Genomic DNA, 22479 nt, shown 5'->3' on the forward strand with positions numbered 1-22479 from the left:
GTTTTTGTTTTTTTAGGTTTAATTGTTGGTAGTTGTGAGTTTGTTGTCATTTTACTGTTTGTATTTTTGATCTTCTTCTATTTCTTAGAAAAGTCCCTTTAACATTTCATATAAGGGCTCCTTTAACTTGACTTTATCTGGGAAGCACTTTATCTGCCCTTCCATTCTAAATGATAGCTTTGCTGGATTGAGTAATCTTGGATGTAGGTCCTTGCCTTTCATGACTTGGAATACTTCTTTCCAGTGCCTTCTTGCCTGCAAGGTTTCTTTTGAGAAATCAGCTGGTAGTTTTATGGGAACTCCTTTGTAGGTAACTGTCTCCTTTTCTCTTTCTGCTTTTAAGATTCTCTCCCTCTCTTTAATCTTGGGTAACTTAATTATGATGTGCCTTGGGGTGTTCCTCTTTGGGTCCACCTTTTTTGGGACTCTGAGCTTCCTGGACTTCCTGGAAGTCTATTTCCTTTGCCAGATTAGGGAAGTTCTCCTTCATTATGTTTTCAAATAAGTTTTCAATTTTTTGTTCTTCCTCTTCTCCTTCTGGCACCCCTATGATTCGGCTGTTGGAACATTTAAAGTTGTCCTGGAGGATCCTAAGCCTCTCCTCATTTTTTTGAATTCTTGTTTCTTCATTCTTTTCTGGTTGAATGTTTATTTCTTCCTTCTGTTCAAAACCATTGATCCGAGTCCCAGTTTTCTTCCCTTCACTCTTGGTTCTCTGTACATTTTCCTGTATTTCACTTTTCATAGCCTTCACTCTTTCTTCAATTTTGTGACCATACTCAATTCATTTCCGCGAGCATCCTGATGACCAGTGTTTTGAACTGTGCATCTGATAGGTTGGCTATCTCTCTATCACTTAGTTGTATTATTTCTGGAGCTTTGATCTGTTCTTTCATTTGACCATTTTTTTTCTGTCTCAGTGTGCCTGTTTACGTAGTAAAGGGCAGAGCCTTAGGTGTTCACCAGGGCGGGGCAACCTACATGGATATGTTGTGGTGCTGCCTGTGGGGGAAGGGTCTGAGAGGGAGCAATGCCACTTGCTTGGCTCTTGGCCTGCTTTCAGTCACTTCTTCCACTACCCACAAGCAAATTGGGCCCTTCTGGTGCTGATTCCCAGGTGGGTGGGTTCGTGTGTGTTCTAGGGTCCTGTGGGTCTCTCCAACAAACTCTTCCTGTGAAGCTGGGAGTTTCTCTCACCGCTGCAACCTCCACAGGTTTTCTCAGTCAGAGGTTTTGGGGCTTTTATTTCACCGCACTGGAACCCTGGGTTGCACGGTCTGTCTCGCTCCCCAATTGTTCCTCCTGTAGTTCATCTGCACGCAAATGTGGGACCAGCTGCCTCCTCGCCTGGTACTCCAGCCACCACCTCAGCAGCCACAGTTTTCCAGCCACCACCTTGCCGCAAGTCCTCTTCATCCCAGCTGCCTGTCTCCACCCCTCCTACCAGTCTGGATGAATATTTCTTTTTTAACTCCTTGTTGTCGGACTTCCATACAGTTCAACTTTCTGGCAGTTCTGGTTATTTTTTGTTTTTAAATTTGTTGCTGTCCTTATGGTTGTAGGGGGAGGCAAAGTGTATGTATTTATACCTCCATCTTGGGCAGAAGTCCTACCTCACTTTTTAAATAACTTTATTGAGGTATAATTTCATATCATAAAATTCACCTGTGGCAGGTGTACCAGCTCTACTTGTTTTTTAACAGTTGAATTCCAATATGTAATAATTTATATTTAACCCTTTTCCCACTGATGGACAATTGGGGGGGGGGGGTTGAAATCTTGCATTGTTATATACGGTGCAGCAATGCATTCTTTTACACGGACTCTGGGCATTTGTATGTGTAACGGTAGAAGAAAATCCTAGAGGTAGAGTTTTGGGATCACAGTGTATAAACATTTAAAATCATAATATTGCCAAAATACCTGCTGCAGCTTTTCAAGTCGTCTGTACATTAATAGGGAAAAAAAGAACCCCCACACGCATCTTTGCCCACTCTGAGATTATATGAAATCCCTAAATTTTTTTGGCCAGGGAATATGGATTAGCAGTGCAGTAGTGATGGAGAACAGGAGCAGATGCAGCTATCTCTGAGTTCCATGGACCTAGAGTGTCCCCAGTTGCCCAGGGACAGTGGCTCACAGGGTAGGGTCCTCCCAGGACAGCCCATTCATACTTGGGGCCTCCATCAGTATTCAGGAAGAATTTACCCCAACAATCAAGCCCTCATTAGGAATTCTTATAGTTCTCTAGCTCCTTCTGGTTCATAAGCCGAACTCTGCATCCTGGAGGCCTCATTTGTCCCACCTTCCACCCAGCAGCATCTATAACATCTCTTCTTCCCGCGTCCCTGGGTCCCAGAAGGCTCTGTTCACTGTGACTACCCTGACACCAGTTTAATGCCCCCCTTTACCTATTGGCTCTAGTGACTAGGGTCACAAACTCACTTTGCCAGTTTCCCCAGGGTTGTACCATTTACTTTTCCACCAGCATTTTAAGGGTACCCGTTTCCTAATATCCTTACCAAACATTTGCTAATCTGGGCAAGAATAATTAATTTGCATTTTAAATGGACATCTTTGAGGTCGCATGTCTTGTGTGTATGTCAACTATTTGTACGTCTTCCCATCAGACGTCCCCATGGAGCAGTCAGTGACAGTGCCCTCACCCGCCCTGACACGAGCAGTAGCACATGGCTCCAAGACCTGCTCCCCCGGAAGGCTGTGGTTCTGTGGAGGCCCCGTGTTCAGAGAGCTAAGCATATTTATTTGCTAGACAATTTAGCTTTTCTTTCTTGTTTCTCTCTTAGCCTTTGGCAGAACATCCACACACAAGGATTAAAGTTGGCTAACTTAGAACCTTGGCTCCATCTGGCCCCAAAATAGCCAAGTCTTTACCAAAAAATGGTCTTGAGCACTTCGACTACTAACCCAGATTGTCTGGTTCTTGCATCTCTGGCCAGATATGGTGAGGTGGGGAGACTTGGATGGGCCAGTTCACCCTGCCTTGTGGTTAGCTACGAGGGAGAAGGGTTTTGGGCAGTTGTCCTGTGACAGACAGATAATGGTCCAAAACCAGAGAGAGCTAAGCGATTTTAGTCCTGTTGCAGGAATAATGGCTTGCAAACTGAGCTCCTCAGAGAATCTGTTATGCAAATTCATGGAACTTACTGAATTAAAAATAAATATGTGGGCAGTACTCAATAAATACACTTTAAGTGACAGATTGAATGAATTCCTTTGGTCAACAAATACTGTTTAGCGACCTATTAAGAGCCAGGTACTATAGGCACTAGGAATACGGGGGTAAACAGATCAGAAATTCTTGGTTTTGGGGGGGCTCTGCCTGCAGAGCCCCTGCATCCACCACAGATGAAAATAAGCCTACCAAGACATGATCTGCTTGGGGCGGAAAGATGGCCAATCTCTCAAAGGAGAACAGCCCTTCTATTCTTCAATGGGCTTTTATTGGGTTTAATTTGCACAGGAATACAGGTAAAGCTTATTAATCATTGTCAGGCAGTAATGATCAAACAATAGACAATGTTCAAAGAACTATGAGGACTTATTCTGAGTCAGGGTCAGTTTGCTAAAGGGCTAATAAAACTTTAGGAAACAAACTCATTTCATGCTTGGACCCTTATCAGAAAATTGAGAACATTCTTAGCAAAGCAGGTTGCACAGGATTTAATGCATTCTTTCTTAGGCCTGATGCACCCGGGAAACTGCCCATTCCTGCCCAGGGCTGCACCACCCTCTGCCATTGTTTCAGGTTTAAGTCAGGCAGAGGAAGTAAGGCAGCCAAGAGATTAGGAGACTTCTTGCAGACAGAATGAGGACTCAGGCTATGTCAAAGCCAAGGGGTGAGGGTCCATCACCCCCTTTTTCTATAGCCCCCTAAGTCATTCCCTGGGAGCCCCTTCATCTCACCCATGAGGAATCTTACCCGTCATTGGCAAACCAGTCATCCCCCATCCCGGGGCCAAGCAGGGTGAAGTAAAAGGGGGCAGAGGCGGTGCAAACGCGCGGGGGGGGGCGCCCCCCCCCCCCCCTGCCCCCCGGCCCCAGCAGGAAGACAAGCTTTGTCTCCTTAGTGGCTTATGGTCTCAAGGTCTCTACTCAGCCTTAGCCATGGGGGTTATAGCTTCTGAAACCAGGCAGGGCCCTTCCTAACACTTAGTCTTACAGAGCTTACTTTCTAGTGGGGGTGGGGAAGAGTAGTCAAGAAAACACATAAGAATTGCTGAGATAAGAGAGGGGCTAGAGCTGTGAAGAAAAGAAAACAGGGAAAGGCAGACTGTGCACACCTTGGGTGAGGTGGGCCCTGGAGGCCTCTGAGGAAGTGACCCAGGAGCTGAGACAAGAATGAAAGGGAGGCGCTGTCACCTGGAGAGCTGGGAGGAGAGTGATCCAGACAGAAAGTGCAGCAGGAGCCCAGGGGTTGAGGTCGGAGGAGCAGACACAGACCTAAGTCATGTGGTACCTTGGCCATGACAAGGAGTCTGCATTTTGTTCTCACTGCTGTGGAAAGGCATGGGAGGGGTTTGTGTTTATTTTGTTGTTTTTAAAAATTTTTATGGAGGTACCACTTACATAAAGTAAAATGTACAGATCTCAAGTATAAAGTTTGACTTTTGGCAAATTTATGTATTAGAGTTTCAAGTGGGGTAAAGGCTGACAATTTTATTTGGTTTTTCTTTTCAGATTTTATTTATTTTTAGAAAGAGGGGAAGGGAGAGAGAAGAGAGGAAGAGAAACATCAGTGTGTGGTTGCTTCTCATGTGCCCCCTACTGGCAACCTGGCCTGCAACCCAGGCATGAGCCCTGACCGGGAATTGAACCGGCAACCCTTTGATTCACAGGCCAGCACTCAGTCCACTGAGCCACACCAGCCAGGGCTTATTTGTATTTTAGTATCTCCACCAACAACTGTGTGGGGGGTGGGTGGAAGGACAGACAGATGGACAAAGGAACAATAATCGTGTTACGTATTCAGTAGAACGTGGTATAACTCTGAATGGGACGTTTGGTGGAAGAGTCGTTGCAGGTGACTTTTGAAGCTTGTTCCTGTGGCTTCCCTGCCCCAGGAAAAGGCTAGGAGGTGGGGCTCAAGGTGTGAGTGTGAAATTCACAGTCTGTGCAGGTTTACTTTGGCTCAGGCCTGCAGTTCTGCACTTCCCCGTCACATTTATAGCTCAAATAAAATGCTTGTTGATTGTATTGAGCAAATACAGCCTGGATTCTCACTGGACCCAACTGACTCAGCCTTCTCTCTGCCCAGGATAAATGTGAGTCATGTGATCGAAAGGATGATGGAGGTCACCCACGGGTGTGATTTTTGAGGGTTTGTTAAAAAGGTCCCTCTTCGAAGATAGCTTTTCCTTCAACCTTTTCTGGTGCTGAAATTCCACCATTAAAATGTCTTGATTTTGAGTGTGTGAAGCCACCATGGGTCACTATTCTGAATGATAGGTGGTTAAACACTTACCTGGGTAACAGTGGAAGGGAGCAGGATGCAGGCAGGTAGGTTTGGAAGGTTGTTTGGGGTTTGAGAGGGGTCCAGGCCTGCAGCACAATGTCCTGAGTGGACAGGCCCAAGGGAGGGCCAGCACAAAGGCCCGGGAAGCCTGCAGCGGAAGGAAGGAGGAGCGGCTCAAGGAGAGTGCTGCAAAGGAGCGAAGTCTCCTTAAGCCCCTCCCGGTGTTCCACTAGTGGTTATGTGGTTAATCAGGGCTCCGTGGTATTGCGTGGAAGGACTGCTTTAGCTGAATTCTGACCTCAGTATAGATGGAGGCTGACAGACGAGGGAGTAGAGAGCACAGGTGGACACAGCTTTGTTCTGGTCCCACCTGTAAGTGCAGGCCAGGAGGGGATGTAAAGCCAGAACTACAAGTGCTAGAACATCCGATGATCACAGCTGTATTCAGATGGTGACGTTTTAGATAACTTTCCTCTTTCTCTTGTTTCCAAATGTATAATGGTTTATAATTGAAAAGGAAAAAGAAGGACCTTAAGGAAGTCCTGGACCCACAAGCGATGATCAGATGAATGCTCTGTTGCTGCCCACAGCTGGGCTGTGTGCCTGAGGGTTTTCTCTTCCTCCAGCAGTAGTACCGCTGCTGCTGCTTGGAAGATGTGTACCCTCCTTGCTAGTAGAAAGCACAGTTTTAAGCACTCTGAATATATTGTTTTATTAATGCTCCTATGATGTGGATCCTATAATTTCTTTAATTTTATAGAGGGGCAGGTCACAGCTCAGAGAGCTTAAGCAACTTTCCATGGTCCCACAGTAAGTGCTAAAGTGAGGTTTTGAACCTAGAGCTCACACTGGAAGCACTAAGCTCTTGCCTCCCTTGATTTGTGTGTTCTTCTAGCGTGTTCTGCTCTATTTGTTCAGGTTACTAAGCAGGTGTCTGCTTCATACCTGTCTGCCTCTATAAGTAATCACCTGGTGGGAGAGACAGACAAATCCTAAGTATTGCATTTGAAGTGTTAATCCCAAGATAACATAGGAGACTTTAGGGAGCCCAGGGGAGGGAGGGATGCTTAGCTCAGTTGCAAAGGAGGCAAGTCTTAGACTTGTCTGAACTAAAACTGGAAGGATGCCTAAGAGTTACGCAAGAGAAAGAAACATGGGTGTCCAAAGCCAAAGGGATGATGTGGGGGCAGCATTAAAATGGGAGAGGCCAGGCCAGGGCACCTGCCAACTTAAAAAGTATCAATCGTGCTGAACACATAATACAATATACAGATGATGTATTATATTATTAAATCATACCCTGAAATTTATATAATTTTATTAACCAATGTTACACCAATATATGCAATTTCTTTAAAAAAACAAACAAACATTTTTAGAGAGAAAAAGTGTGTTTCCAGAGGAAGGCGGGGCAGGGTGGGCATTTAAGCAAGGCCTGCTGTGACCAGTGCTTTCCAGCCTCAGCGTGCGGGGCTTTGAGAGAAGACGAGTGGGGAGGGCCTGTTGAGGCGGAGGAGACCGGCCCTTTCCGCCCTCGTGGGACGCCCACACACCCAGCCATTGTGTAGCAGGCTTCTCAAGGTGGCGGAGGGGCAGGCGGGCTTTGGGATCAGACAGACATAGATGCAGGTCAGGGTTGTGCCATTTTCAGCCTCTTGCAAAGCCTCTGACCTTATCTAGAAGATGAGGCTGACACCTTTCTGGGCTGTCTCGAAAAGGTTAGGAGTGGTGGTGTAAAGCCCCTGTAATAAGTGCCGGAGGCGGCGGTGATGGCGGCTACGGCTGCCACTGCCTTTCTCCCCACGTTGACCCGATGAGGTAGACAGTTGAGGAAACTTAAACACAAAGAGTGAAGTGACTTAAATAATAAAATTTTTGATAAAGCAGGGACTCGATTTCAGATGATCTCCAGCTTGGCTGCCATTAGTTCCTTGCCATAAGAATCACCTGGCTTCTAACGGTCTCCTTGCTAACGGTCTCCTTGCTAACGGTCTCCTTGAAAAGTGGCCCAACCTGAGGTTAAAACTCTTCATTGACCTGAACTCAATCAGATGGCCACACCCAGCTGCAAGGGTGGGGGGCGGGGCACTGGAATTGCAGTCTGCAGGCTACCTAAGAGAATTCCCTCAGTAAGGAAGAGTTTGGAGGGTGGGCACAGGGGAGGCAACCAGCAGGCTACCTCAGTGTCTTCTGGGACTTTTTCTCTGCCTTAAAAAAACTGGGTACCTCTGGGGTTTCTGAGGAGGTTGGGGATGGGGCTTGGCTGTAGGGATGATCATTTATACTTGGGAAAGCGCAGAAACATTTATGGGTTTTCCCTTGCTTGCAGCTTCGGCAGTCAGGGTGGATTTGCTCAACCCCCAGGACAGTTTCTGCCCTTTGGGATTGAGGTCCTGGGCTCACAAAACCAGCAAGGCGTGGTTTAAGGTCACTGGTCAAGCCTGTGCAGTACAAAGAGGCCGGTCCCAGGTGACTGGTTTTCATCACAGCTCCATCGGTGATCCTGAACAAGTCACTTCTTCCCCCACCAGTTTGCCACCCTTCCCACGAAGTGGGCTGGATCCTCAAGGACCCTTCTGGCCCTGAGTCAGAGTCCAAGCTGCCTGGTTTATGAGCCGATGCCCAGCTGGCCCTGCTGGCAGCTGCTTTGCAGCCAGGTTTGCTGTTGAGCTGGGGAGGGGACCGTGGGCCCAGTGAGTTCTGGTACCCTCAACAGAAAGCCTGTGTTGCCTGAGGCACTGGCCTGTGGTACAGCTTGAGAAATGAGGCCAGCAGGGGTGTGGTCCAGGTCAGCAGCATGTCATCGGGCACAAGGCTCTGAGACTGGGTTTTTTTTCCGGCCCCAGGTTATTGGCAGGAGAGTATTTTCTCCAGGGACAAACAAGAAAGCATACAGACTTCTGGCCTGAGCTCGTGGTCTGAAGCAACGTGACCCTGAGAGGTGAGAAAGCTGCCCCACTTCCTGAGGTTCATGACCTCACACAGAGACCCTTGGTTTCGTGATCCCAGGAAAGAGCTTGTGACTCTGACTTCCCATAGCTTGTGACATTTTACATTGTAATTTAATTGCCGTGGTGGATTTTCATGACAAAGGGAACTCTCTGCCAGGAGCCCTGCTGGGTTCACAAGCCCCTTCCTGTACTTTATCCTCAGCAGGGGGTGATTTTTCCACCCCAATCGAATTGTGCTGGTTTGGGAAATGCCATCAGAAAAGGAGGGGCTCAAGGGACTGCCACCACCTGGTAACTGTGCCTGCAGAATCCCAGTTTGTCCTGTCTTTATTCAGCTGCAAGCCTTTTCTTTCTCTTCCCCTGGTAGTTAGGAGCTTCTCCAACCTCTTTCATTCCTCGTAACTCTGCTTCTCTCAGGCTGCGCCCACTACCGACCAGACTACTCTCCTCAGTTGTGTGGTTTAATTTCAAAAGAGTTATGCTTTTTATGACTCAGTTTCTAAACAAGACAGCAGGTGCTACGTGGAAATTATTTCCCTTCTAACTCCTGTGATTTGACTTTGAACACCACTCTTTTAAAACGTCTTCTTCCTTATGACGTAAAAGGAAACACCCCGAGTGAAATCCCAGCTCTCCCCCACGATGCCTTCAGTTCATGGGGAGCACCAGCCAGGCGAGGCTCTGAGGACTGTGAAGTGGGTGCCTGGTCCCTGCCTCTAGAAGCTGACCCAGAGGGGTGTGCGCAAAACCGAGCGACAGCGTCACGTGAGCCTGTAGTTAGCAGTACGGCTGCTGGTGTGAAACAGACGGTAGAATTAGGTAATCCGTAATTGCCGTCCTGTTGTACGGCACCAATAGCATGAAACTTCTAGAAAAGTGAGCACTTTGCCCTGGTACCCTCAGGGAAGGGTGTGAGCTGAGGGCCAGAGCAGGAGGGGCCATGGGTGTATGCCAAAGAGGAGGGCAGGTGGGAGCCTTGCCGACCCCACCTGAGCTGGTGGGTGGCACAGCCCCGCATGTGCCCTGGCGCCCAAGTGGCCTGGTTAGTGCTTGCTGCAGCCATGCTGAGACAGCCTTCTCGAGGATCAAATTGTCCAGGCAAGAAGGTTCACCAGGACTGCATGCTGACAAGGATGTGGGAAATGCTACAGCTTCTGAGGAGAGCAGTGTGACAGAATCAGCTGTCACAGCTGATGCAGCAAGCCCACCACTGGGACTGTACCCACACAGGCAGAGGTGGCACATAGCAAGGACAGTCACTGCGGCAGTGCTTGTAGAGTGACTCAGGTGGCACAGCCATGCCGTGGGATACCACGTAGCCTCTGGTAAAAGAGACAGAGCCACCTGTGTAGTGGGTTAAACTTCCGGGGGAGTGTCAGTGAGAGCAGCAAGGGTCTGACTGTGTGAACCGTGTGACCACCTAACCCTCTGTCAAGGAGCATCCCTCCATCCTTGTGCTCGCCTCCCCCGTGTTTGGAAGGATGCACGAGGTTGCCCTCACAGTGGATGGTCCTGAGAAGGGAAACAGGGACTGGGATTTCAGGTGAAAGGGAGACTTCTTACTGATTATGTTTTTGTACTCCTTTCTTTAATTTTTTTTAAAGATTTTATTTATTTATTTTTAGAGAGAGGGGAAAGGAAGGAAAAAGAGAGGGAATGAAACATCAGTGTGTGGTTCCCTCTCGCAGCCCCCTACTGGGGGACCTGGCCTGCAACCCAGGCGTGTGCCCTGACTGGGAGTTGAACCGGTGACGCTTTGGTTCGAAGGCCCATGCTCAATCCACTGAGCTACACCAGCCAGGGCTCCTTTAATTTTTTTTTTAAGAAAAAGAAAAATATGCCTTATTAGTTTACTAGGGATGCCATAACAGAGAATCATGTCTTGGCCTAATACAGGAGAAACTGACTCGCAGTTCTGGAAGTCCAAGAGCCAGGATGAAGGTGTGGGCAGGGCCATGCTCCCACAGCAGCTTGGGGGGGGGGGGGCGGATCATCTCTCCCTGTCTGTGCACTTCAGGAGCTCCCCACTGTGGCTGTATGGGTCCAGTGTTCCTGTCCTCACAGGGACCCTCCATTCTGCCATGTCTCCTCCCCTCCTGTCTGTCTCATATGATATTTGTGTTTAGGTTTGGGGCTCACCTGGTAATCCAGGGTGATCTCTTCTCAAGATCTTCATCTTAATTATATCCTCAAAGACTTTTCCAAATGCGGTAACATTCACAGGTGTTGTGGGTCGGGATTCGGACATATCTTTTTGGGGACCACCATTCAACCCACTATAATTGACAATCAGATTTTGGGGGTAAAAACTCACCTATATGTTGCTTACAATAGAACTACCTTCAATGTAAAGTTAAAGGTAAAGGTATTGAAAAAGATATATATACCATGCAAACACTAAACAAAAGAACGTACTCTCTGAATTTTATACACTTCATACCCGTTGGGGCAGGGGATGGCGGGTGGTGGTGGCAGGAGGAGCGCAGGGTTGCGATCCTAGGACCTTCCTAGTGAAACAGAAACCCCCGTGGGTCTTTGGTTCTGGTTCTTTTTTTCCTCACTGCCAATAAAAACTATGGCTCTCAATGCCGGAGTTTGTTTGGTAAAAGGAAAGGAATTATTTAATTAAAAGTTGTACAAATTTAGAGTGATGGTGGAAATTTGCCGTTAAGTCCCACTCCTTTTTAAATACCCACAAACACACAGTCCTGGCCCTCCCCGCCCTCTGCCCTCTGCCCAGTCAGGCCAGTCTCAGAGCACACCAGTCAGAAGTACCGCCTTCCAGAAGAAGAAAAAACAGAAGTCCGCCTCTCACTTCTCCCAGTTCCTCCCAGTAATCCGTGCTTGGCCAGGCTGGCCTCCCTCGGTTCCCAGCACCATCGGCTGTGTCACTGCGATCTCCAGTTCTTAATCCAAAGCCGCGTGGCACCTCCTCATGGCTGGCCAGCGAGAGTCCTTGCACCCCCTCTTTACCCACATGGCCCCACAAGGTCCTGCCACACACGATGGCCCACCTTCTTGTTTAAATCCCAACCTGGAATCTCCTCCCTAACCCCATCTCTGACTCCTCCCACAGTCGGCTACACCTGCTAGTACTCCCTCATTTTCCGCCTTTCTGGGCTGTTATAGTTAGTCCGGGCAGGCATGGCCCCGTGGCCTGGAGCATACCATCTCCGAGCTCTCATGCAGGCCCTGTAACTCAGGGAGCTGCCTCCCAGTTACATCACGGGTCAAAGTCCTGCCCATCTCCCTGGCCAGGCAGACTGTTCAGCATTACGATGAAGCGCTATTATTGATATGCAAAATAACTCTCAATCGTGGTGCTGCTACTTTCCCCAGCCCCCCCAGCTAGGCTTGTGGAGGGCTTGGGGGCTTCTCAGCCTACATCCCATTCTGAACCTTGTTCCGTACCCATTATATTAGCATTCCAGCCTCCCCACTCCCCTGCAGCTGGCTGCGGGTGTGACAGGAAGGGGCAGAGAATCAGGTTGCACCTGGCAGACCCAAGGTCACAAGCTTCTTAGAGACCAGAGGCCAGGATAGGGTATCTCAGCCCCTGGCTGGGCAGAGTGGACGCAGAGAGGAGAGGGAAACAGGGTCTGGGGCAGGGACGCAGGGTGTGGTCTGCTGTGCTCTCCTCTTCACTTGTGTGCTCCCATTTAATCCTGATGCCAGCCAGGTAGGTCGCAGCTGCACACCCCCAGCCCCTCTTTTTTCCAACACATAGCTAGGTAGTAGCAGAGACAGGACCCAAAGCCACGTCTGCCTGGCTTTTGAGCACACCACTCCTTTGAAGGGGTGACAGGGCCCCATGCCTGCCTTCAGGACATGTGTGCTTGAAGTCAGAATGCCTGCTCAGCAGCCTGCTCCACGTGGAGGCGATGGTGCCCTGCGTCATTAAGGCGTGAACTAGTTGTGTGTTGCACGCTGCACGCCACCACAGGCCCCCTTTCCTGTCCTCACTCTTTATCCCCCCACTCTCCTGCCTCCTTTCCCACCAGGGGCCCTTTCAGTCACTGCCCCGTCAGCCTCCGATTCCCCTCTGGTGTCCCTGTGACCTGCACTTGCGGTGTGCCTGCTGCTTCCTCCACCAGCCTCCCACTTCGGGGGACACGTTGTAGAAATAAATGTCAGAGAGGACGGATTGCGCTTGGTTTGGCCTCTTGCTCCATCTGAGTTCTCTCCATCCTGTAGAAGCACCATCAGTCGCGAAAAGATCCGCTGTCTAGGGCTGTGCCCGAGCTGCTCTGTGAGCCTTTCCATTTGTGACCTGGCTCCTGGGCCAGGAGGGACTGGGGCAGCAGTTTTGTTTCTTACCTGCAGAGAAGTCTGTGTCTCCCCAATTTGACTCCACCCTAGCACCGCCACCGCCACCAAAACAAAAGAAATGCAGGGGGACAGTGTGTATTCCCACCTCTGGAGTAGCTTTTCTGTCCTTTCCCTCAGCCATGCTGTCAGTACCCTCTCCTGCTGCCGTCTTGCCCAGCCCCCTGTTGTTCAGCCCTGGATTAGTTTGGTGGTCTCTGACTGGTCTCACCGTTCCCACCACTGCCCCCTCAGGCTACTCTCAGCACAGTAGCTGCGGTGAGCCTGTGTGGCTGTGGGCCACAGCCATCCTGCCGCCTTCCCCAGGCAAAGGCGGAACCCTCGCCCTGGGCCAAGCGGCCTGGAGATCCGACCTCCTGTCCCACACACCCCCTCTCTTCTCCAGGTCTTTGTTCCCCTTCCAGACCTCCTCATCCACAGTCCCTCATCTGCAGTGGCAAGCCCCATTTCCCAGCCCTCCCCTCCTGCCTTAGTGTCACTCGTCACAGTCTAACACACCCCATTTTTCCTCCCGCCCCCCCGCAACAGAATGTGAGGAAGGTGAGGCGTCTGTGTTTCATTTCCAGCCAAACAGGCCTGTCAGACAGCAGGCCTTTCAATAAAACATGACTAGACAGACGAAGTTTTCTGGTTTTTTTCTCCTATCGCGTTAGATGTGGAGGAGCTCTTTTAATGTTTCTTCTTCATTTAATTAAAAACAAAAGATTTTTAATCTCTGACATATTCTAGGGAAAGGGGGTGGTAGATGACAGCAGCCACATTTCCGCTCTTGAGCAGAATCTGAATCCAGCCTGAGTTCCGTCTGTGGCGCTGCTGTGTGAGGCTGCTCCCCGCACGTGAGCGGCACACACGCCCCATCTTTCCCCTTGTCCGGAGCCCAGCTGTGGGTCGCCCTGCTTCTCCCATGTCCCACTCTGCTGCGTGAGCGCAGGTCTCTGACACAGGTTTGTCTTTTAGTTTTGAATTCTTGAAATAAAAGCAGTATGAATGTGGAAGAATGTTTTAAAACATTCACAATGACATAAAAAGTCTACTCCCCCAATTGATAATTCCTTTCATCAAAGGTAGCCCTTATTGATGCTCGCGTATCCTTCCGTGGGGAGGGGGGGAGCATGCATGGTACCAGCATAAATAGATGTCCTTTAAAATGGGTACGAACAGAGTCATGGTAGGCATGTCACCCTGCAATTAATATAACTTGGAAATCTTACCATGTTAGTCCACACAGACCCACCTTGTTTGTAGTAGCTGCCTCGAGTTGCCTCGTGCCGTGATGTGTGTTGACGGGCGTTGGTGTTTTCTGGGGTTTTGTTACGACACTACAGTGGAAGTCCCTGTACATCTTGGCACAAGTTGCGGTTGGATATTGCCAGATGGCCCTGAATGGTCGCACTAGTGCGTCCTAGAATGTTTTCCTCCCATCTTATTGCGGAAAGCATTAGACCTGCAAAATAGTCTGATAATTTAAGGAATGCCCAAATATTCTTGATCTAGGTTCACCAATTACTGTCGCCACATTTATTAGTTTGCCAAAGCTACCAGCACAAAATACCACAAAATGGACGGCTTAAACAACAAGCTTACTTTCTCACAGCTCTGGCTGCTGGAAGTCCCAGGTCAAGGTGTCGGCAGGCTTGGTTCCTGCGGAGGCCTCTCTCTGGCCCGCAGATGGCCCCCTTCTCACTGTGTGCTCACATGGTTACCCCTCAGTCTCTGCGAGTGTCCTCATCTCCTCTTATTGAGGAGACCTGTATGACCTCACTTTACCTTAATTACAACTTTTAAGGCGCTGTCTCCAAATACAGGCACATTGTGAGGTACTGGGGGCTAGGACTTCAACATAGGACTTGGGAGGGGAGACACGATCTGACCCATAACACCACATTTGCTTCTCTTTATATAGTATGTACATGATACTAATATAAATAATGGAATGTGATGTATCATAATTATGCCATTCGCATGTGAGCTACGTATAATTACGGCTTACGTAGTTTTTCTCCTACGCCATTGGCCAGTACCTTGCAGCCATTCTGCTGCTTCAGTGTGCGTCTCCTAAGGCAGGGGGAGCTTCTCCTTGGGACGTGTTTTGCTGTCTTCTGTTTTCTGCTGGTGGGGACAGATTCCCCTACTGCAGAACCACACTCGGGATGACAGGGCTCCGGCCCTGCCTGGGGGCTTTCCTTCCACGTGGTTTTACCCTGGCCCAGCATCCTCCACGTCTCCTTCCTGAGACCCCAGCCGCTCAGAGAGACTTGAGTGCTCATGCGAAGGAGGCCTCCTGCCTGGAGAGCCATTTGTGTGAGCAGAACCTCTTGGCCTCAGTTCCAGATTCTTCAGCGCGGTTGATGCTTTGCATGTGTGATGTGTCAACAGAATGACACCATCTTACAATTCCAATTGCTTTTTGGTTTCTATCAAAATGTCTCTCTGAATACCAGACCGACTTCACTTCTGTGTACAGACAGTCCTTGCTTTGCAGAATGCGGACTGCCTGTGTTCACTTAGAGAAGCAGGGTTGGTTAATGTGGGTGCCGTTTTCTCCTTCCCTATCTCCCTGCCCCTCCTCTCGCACCCTCTTCGGCAGCCCGGGACTCTGCCAGAGCTGACTCTTTCCTGCCACTGGTGGGAGCACGGCACCCTCCCTGGGCTTGCATCCCTACCTGCTGCCCCCTCAGTACTTCGGGGTGGGAAAACGTCACACACGCACACGTCCCCTGTTTGTTGTGGTAGATAGAATCCTTGTGGGAACAGTCTGCCTGCAGCGTCAGTGGGAGACAGGACACTTAGAAGCTTTTTGTTTCCCTCTGTTCTAACGGATGTGTCTGCAGGCGCAGGCGAAGGTGTCAGTCTGGGGAGTCCTTTGCCTCCGAAGTCGGTCAGGCTGTTGCTGAATGAGCACCCAGCCTGTTGGCTGTTCTGTCGCTGGGAATACCCCTGCCCGGCACTGTGACACAGCCAGCTTGCTGCTTCAGTCCTCTTCACCCCCAGGAACCCAGTTCAGAGCCGCTTTTCTAAAACACAGTTCACACCATGTCTTTGACTTTGCTTAGCACCTTTCGTCTTTTTTTTCCCTGCAGGATTCAGTCCAGACTCCTCCCCCTGGCATTCCAGACCCTCTTCCCTCATGTAGCCCCTGCTCAGTTTGTCTCCCTTGTTACCTGCTGTATCAAAACCAAGTCAACTTATGCCAGACACACTCTGCCACATCGTGTCCCTGTACCTGTGAGCTCATGGTGTGTGCTCTGCCAGACTGCAGCTCCCTCCCCTCCCGGGTCCATCTCAACTCCCACCCGCCCCCAGGACCTTCCCTCATCAGTGAAGCCTTTCCTGGCTGGCACCCTTCTTCCAGGCAAGCAGGCTGGTCATCCTCCCCTCGAGCCTTCACTCTGCCTCAGACTCACCTCCTCTCTAGTACTTGCCACACATGTGGTTATGTGCCTGCCCTCCTGCCAAACAACTGCTTCTGCCTGCGTCTCTTCAGTGACGGGCTGGGAGCAGCACCCAGTGAGCCTCCGGGTGGGTGGGTGGATTAGTTGTTGAGCAGAGCATATCCTGAAGTGAGAAGTAGCTACACCCCACTTTGTGGGTTCCAGTCCCTCCCTGAGAGAGCCTTGTCACAGAGAGAAGAAAAGACAATTTTCTACACACCGTGAGGAGTCATTCTTCCTAAGCGTCCAGTTCTGAGAGTCTGCACCAGGCGGCAGTAATAGAGGGCCTCTGCCACCTCCATGTGTTACTGTACTTTGTCCCATAGTAAAAGAGCAAGCACCTTAACCTGACATTGTAAACCCAACTCGTTATATGCATTTTGCTTTGTTATCACTGTGGAAAGCTACTGAATGTCTGTCTTTTCTTTCAGTCAAACGCTTCAGAGAACCAAAGCATGAAAGACGTCCGTGGAAGATATGGTAGGCATTCAGTATTATTAACTCATTCCTAGAACGTTTTTGACTGTGTATTATACGGAAGAATTTATATTTCTCGGGTAAATGTTGAACCCTACCTCTATTCTGTCACCATCCCAGTGTTCGATTTTAGCAGATGGAAGGTGACACAACGCTGCGGGCTCCCTCGGCTGTGGCTCCGCGAGATTATGTTAGCGCCCTGGGTTCTGTGGTCTGTGTGCATGTGCAAAAAATAACCTGAATTTGGAGAGTAGTCAAATACACCATGTAGATGCTCCTCTCCCCAAATCCAGTCTTTTTTGTTCCTAGGTTGACCCTAGGGTGACACGTTTTCCTTCCTTCAGACATTGTTTCTACACATAAATCTCCAAAAACTAAGTAAGGCACTTGCAAGGAGACAAGCAGCTCTTCAGGACAACACGATTTGCACAAGCAGCCGTCTCTCCTGGGCTGCCTCAGGCTGGCACCTGCCCTAACAGAATAGCCATTTCCCTCCCCCAGAGAAAACTTCTAATGCATCCCTGTGTTAAAGGCCTCTTTATAAAATGTTAAGTACATACTTGATTGATCTTTAATGTATTATTTCTAGATGTTCATAATTCTCTTTTTACTTTTCCCGAATTGGTTTCTCTCAGATCTGGGTTTTGACCTGGGGCCGGGGGGAACCTAGGGAGGGGGTAGAGTTGGGGCAGCCCTTTGGTGACTCCTACTTTGCCATGATTTTATGAACCGCGTTTCAAGCCTCAGTCACAGGGATGGTCTGGATTATCTATCTCTAAGGTCTGTTCCAGTCCTGAGACCCCATGGTCAATGTCCCCTGCCTGTGGGCCCTGTCATCACCCCCTTCAGTGGCCCTGCCCAACTCTGGGTGCTCAGCCTGGGGCCTGAGAGAGACATGACCACAATCCAAAGGTTCCTCAGCAAACCACATGTTGTCTCCAGGTGTTTGGGGTAGAGGACACACTGAAGGCCCCACATTATCACCGCGTTCCTGCGATGCGGACGGGCGTGGGTGGAGGAAATGACACAGGGTGTCCCAAACACTAATGACCTTGTTTTTTTTCCTTTTTGAAACTCCTGTCATCTAGCCCAGGGGGTGGCAGGCGATAGCTCACTAGCCCAGCGGTTGGCCTGGCTCACTGTGTTTTTATAGGTCCAGTGGACAGGGATGGCGGCAACTGTGGCTGTGTTAGGCTCAGTGCAGAGTTGAGTAGTTGCTGCAGAGAACAGCGGTCCACACAGCCTGAAACATTTCCTCTCTGACCCTTAACAGCAAAAGGTTGCCACCCCGATCCAGCCCGCTGTTAAATGGCAGCAGCTGACAGTGGTTCGGGCCTTCCTCTGCCGCCCTGGGTCCGTGCAGGTCTTGTTAGGTTCCTACATCCCTTCTTAGCTCAGCTGTGAGAGGCACCTCGGACTCCATCGCAAAGCTGGGATCAAGCATTTAGTTTTGAAGTAACAAAGAAATGAACAAGTGAAACACATTTTAAATGTGTGTTTAATGTGTTTAAACATACAGGGTGGGGCACAAGTAGGTTTACAGTTGTGAACAGGCAAAACAGTTTATTCTTGTGTTATTATTTATTCATTACTGTATTATGCTCCGTGTGAACAACGGTGAGCCTCCTTTTGCCCATGCTGTATGTTATTAATCAGTGGTCTTTTAGGGGCTTTAATGCAATGGTATTGAAGGTTTTGAAAGGTAGCTGAAATGGCCAGCCTGAATTACCTGTGTTTTGCCATGTGTAATGTGCACTTTTTTGCCCAAAGTTTGAGGGAAAAATAAGGATGCACGTTATACATGGGCAGTACCTGAAATACCTTGTATCTGTTCTTGTGTTTTGTAATTATTTGTTACATAAAATTTCTTGTACCATAATATGTTCAAAAATAAATGTTAAAACTCCTTTAAAATATGAAAAACAAGTATCTAAATATAAATAAATAGAAATTGAATTAAAAAATTAAAACTTTTTCCTGAAAGTTGGGGTCAGAAGCGTGTGTGAACATTACACATGGCAAAATGCAGAAGTACTGATGCCTGAGGGAGGGGTGGCTGGCATTTGGAAGTTAGGGTCTGCCAGTGGCTTTTTTTCTACTTCAAATGTTACATTTTCCCCAAATTGAATATTACCCTCCTGTCAGTGTGCTCACAAGTGGTGATTCTATTTTGTACAGGTTTTTAGACACTTCCAAACAAGCCATAGGAATGCTGTTCATCCACTTTGCAAATGTGTACCTGGCAGATCTCACTGAAGAGGACCCTTGTTCGCTGTAAGTGGTCCACCTCTGAGCACAGACAGCCCGCCCTGCCCCATGGGGAAGAGGGAGGCTGCTGGCCGCCTGGCCTGCGGCAGTTCTGTTCCTCCAGCTCGGGGGTGGGGCAGCTTGCCTTTGTCCTCTGTGCTCCTCTGAGAGACCTAGACCGTCGTGTGCTGCCTCTGAGCTCAGACACCTGGTGACAGTGGCCCTGTGCAATGGCTTTCTGCCAACCAATCAGAGTTCTGTTTCTTGGTTTGCTAGTACCCTTCTGTCTCCAGTTTCAAAGCAGCCGCTGGCTGGGCAGCATAATGCCCTGAAGGAGTGTCTGTCACTGCTGCAGTAGGACACATGGGGCTTCTCTGTGGTGTCAGCCACTCAGGGTCAAAGCCGTTATTGACCATCATTGACCTCTTGACTCAGAGACCAGGAGTTGTTCCACCCTGTCAGCGCAGTGTGCTTTCCACACAGCCCCAGAGCAACCTGCCTGGAACCCCAGCTGGGCCATGATACGTAGTGCCCCCTGCTGTCAGCCCCCAAATGGTGCCTAGCTTAGCAGATGGAATGGAAGAGGAGGCTCATCTGCTTCACCCTGACCCCATTTTCCACCTTCCTGGCTCAGACTTGGCACTTCGGCTATGGTGGGCTACTCCTGGTGGCTCTCAGCCCTGCCCGCTGTCTCCTGCCCCTGTGCCTTTGTCCACTTCCCTCGGCCTGGAGAGTGGGGCAGAGGGCTGGCAAGTCCCTTGCCAAGAGGTTTATTTTGTATTTAAGATCACTTGGACTGGAAAATTCTTTTAAGCTTCTCTTTTTGGGTGACAGTGTGCAGTTTTGAGATTTAGTCTAGGTCCAGACTTAAGTAAGAAGTTGGGAGGTCTCCCTCCCCAGGGTCTCCCCGTAAGTAAGACCTGGATAGATTGGGATCTGTTTGCATGTTTGGGTCCAACCCCAAAGCAGGGACCGGAAGGGTGATGGTCTTACAGGGAGATGATTAGAAAAGCACCTTGTCCTTCCAGTCCTTGAGCCCAGCAGCAAGCTCATGTCATCTTCTGGTGAATCATCTTGAAGTCACTGGCCGAGACAGTCTGAGAGCCAGCTCTGCACCCCAGAGGCACTGGGGCAAGAAAGCCTAGTTCCTGGTGTAGCCTGGGCTACATCAAGCTTCCTGCATCCACAGAAAGAAGATGGTTACGGCCCTGGCTGGTGTGGCTCAGTGGGTTGGGTGTCATCCTGCAAACAAAAAGGTCACTAGTTCGATTCCCAGTCAGGGCACATGCCTCCTTGGTTGCGGACCAGGTCCCCAGTTGGGGATATGCAAGAGGCAACCTATCAGTGTTTCTCTCCATCTCTCCCTCCCTTCCCCTCTCTAAAAATAAATAAATAATATCTAAAGAAAGAAAGAGAGATCTGGATGATACAGCTTTAAGCAGGACACTGACACACTGCATCACGGCCACGATGGAGGAGCTGTTGACAGCTCGCGAGCGCGGGGCCTGGAGAAGAAAAGGTTCAAGATAAACCTCAGGGTGGTGACTGAGAGGCCAGACTGTGGGAAGGTGGCTTAACTTCTTTGAGCCTCAGTTTCCTCCTCTGTCCTGTGCGTCCCGCCGGGTCCTCAGGATCACTACAAAAGTTTCATCAGATGATGAGTACAGTGCCATTGAAAACAGTAGGGCACTCCCCAGTGAAGATGCTAACGGTTCAGTTGGAGGATATCGTCATTAAAACTTTGGAAAGACGGGAGAGCTCCAGCAATAGGTTCAGGAGCTGCTCGGTGGGAGAGGAGGAGGTAGAGCAGGCACCGCTCTGGCTTGTGAGAGGTCCTGTGCCTTGAGGACGGGCAGGTGCCTCACTGAGGTCTGTCCCAGCCCCACCACTGCTTTGCTCTGTGACTTTACAGATGGAGTAAGGGTTGGGTTGCACCTGGGGCATCTTGGGAGTCCGCAGACCTAGAAGAGGAGAAACTTACAAACAGAGGGGTATGAGCTGCTTCCTGTGGCATCGGGGGTCCCCTGTGCTGGGAATGCTGCTTTGGGTGCAAGCTGAGCTTTTTGACATCTGGGGTTCGGTGACTCTGAGGGTCTGTGATTCTAAGAACACAACTGTGTTCTTGCTTACTGGTATAGTGCTTGCTTACTGTGTGGCAGGTGCTGTCTACATTTACTGACTCATTGATCCTCAAACAGCCCTGCAATACTGATACACGGATTACAGATGATATCCTCATTTGTAGTTGGGGAACTGAGGCACAGGGAAATTATATAGCTCACAGCTAACGAGTGACAGAGCTGGGATTTGAACTCAGCCAGTCTGGCTCCTAGGCCCATATGATACTGAGCTGTCTGCCATGGCATCTGACCTGTGTTGGCTTCAGGGTATAGAGCATTCTCTCTTTATCCCAAGGCCCAGCACGCTGTAGGCTCAAATAAATATTTGGTGGGGGAATGAGTGAACTGACACATGTACTGGCATACCTGAGATACTGCGGTTCTGTTCCAGGCCACCACAACAAAGCGAGCGGTAATCTTGCTATTGGAAGATCTTGCCTTCAATTTGTAAAACAAAAAAGAAAAAAAACCCAACATCTGTAAAGCACAATAAACTAGTATGCCTGTATGTGTGTTAGGGTGGGTCTCAAATGTAAGAACCACTTGAAACCTATTAGATGGGAGTATCTGAGAGCAGCAGAGCCCCGGGCCAGAGCTCAGCTGTGAAGGTGGAGAAATGATCTGGAAGCAGTTGCTATTCCTTCAATCTCTGGTCTGAGAGTGACCCCTTGTGATGTTAAAGAGGAAGGGCAGGCGGGAGAAAATGCTGTCCCTCCCTTTGGCTTTCTCGCCACTCCAGGCCCCTGACCCCACAGAGCAGAGTGGGCACCCTCTGCTCTCAGAGGGCTGTGCGCCTCGTCAAAGCCCGGGCCTTGGGGTGGGGGCTGACTCTGCACAAAATGCCTCAAGCCTCAGCATCTGGAAAGCAGCACAGGTGGTCTGTGGTGTCTGGAGCTACTCTGGGGAGTTTCTGAGCCATTGGCATTTGAGAGGGCTAGAGCCTGACCTAGTGACTGCTTGTCTCCTGCTGTCTGGAGAGCTAGGGCCTGTGGTCAGTGGGGCCCGGCGAGATATTGGGACAGGGCCCTCAAGAGGGGCCAGTGGGCCAGAGCCCTTTCCTTGGTGAGGAAAGAGGTGTGTGTCAGACAGGTGGAAACAGACCTTTACAAGAATACACGGTCATGGTGGGCATGCACTTCTTCCTCTCCTCCTCCCCTTCCTCCATGATCTTGCCTTTTCTGTGGGAAGTGAAGCTCTCTTTTCAGAAATATTGACCTGCACTTGTCTCCAGGGCAGGCTTGGAAGCACAGGGATGAGTAAGGGCCCTGCGGCCCTGCCCTGCCCTCTTTGGTCTAAGAAGCCCTGAGCTGCTGGGGTGCAGTGGCACTGACACGGTGCCTTGGGTGGGCCAGACTGTCGGGGCGTGAACTGCCATGGAGCAGATCTCTTCATCAGTTCTGTTTCCCTGCTGACTTCCGTGGCTGCTTCCGGGCACTCTGTCTTGTGTCACG

At 49.7% G+C, this 22479-nt stretch overlaps 1 protein-coding gene across 2 annotated transcripts in view; it reads left to right on the plus strand.

The window, feature by feature from the left end:
• The window catches only part of STIMATE (STIM activating enhancer), a 55642-nt gene that overhangs the window by 20719 nt on the left and 12444 nt on the right, over nucleotides 1–22479 (plus strand). For both annotated transcript variants that reach the window (XM_053929688.2, XM_045192253.3), the window contains exons 2-3: nucleotides 16616–16664; nucleotides 18840–18935. In XM_053929688.2, coding sequence (XP_053785663.1) covers nucleotides 16616–16664; nucleotides 18840–18935 — 145 coding nt within the window. The remainder of the gene's footprint in view (nucleotides 1–16615; nucleotides 16665–18839; nucleotides 18936–22479) is intronic.

The sequence above is a fragment of the Desmodus rotundus genome, chromosome 8 (genome assembly GCF_022682495.2).
Source record: "Desmodus rotundus isolate HL8 chromosome 8, HLdesRot8A.1, whole genome shotgun sequence".
Lineage (NCBI taxonomy): Eukaryota > Metazoa > Chordata > Mammalia > Chiroptera > Phyllostomidae > Desmodus > Desmodus rotundus.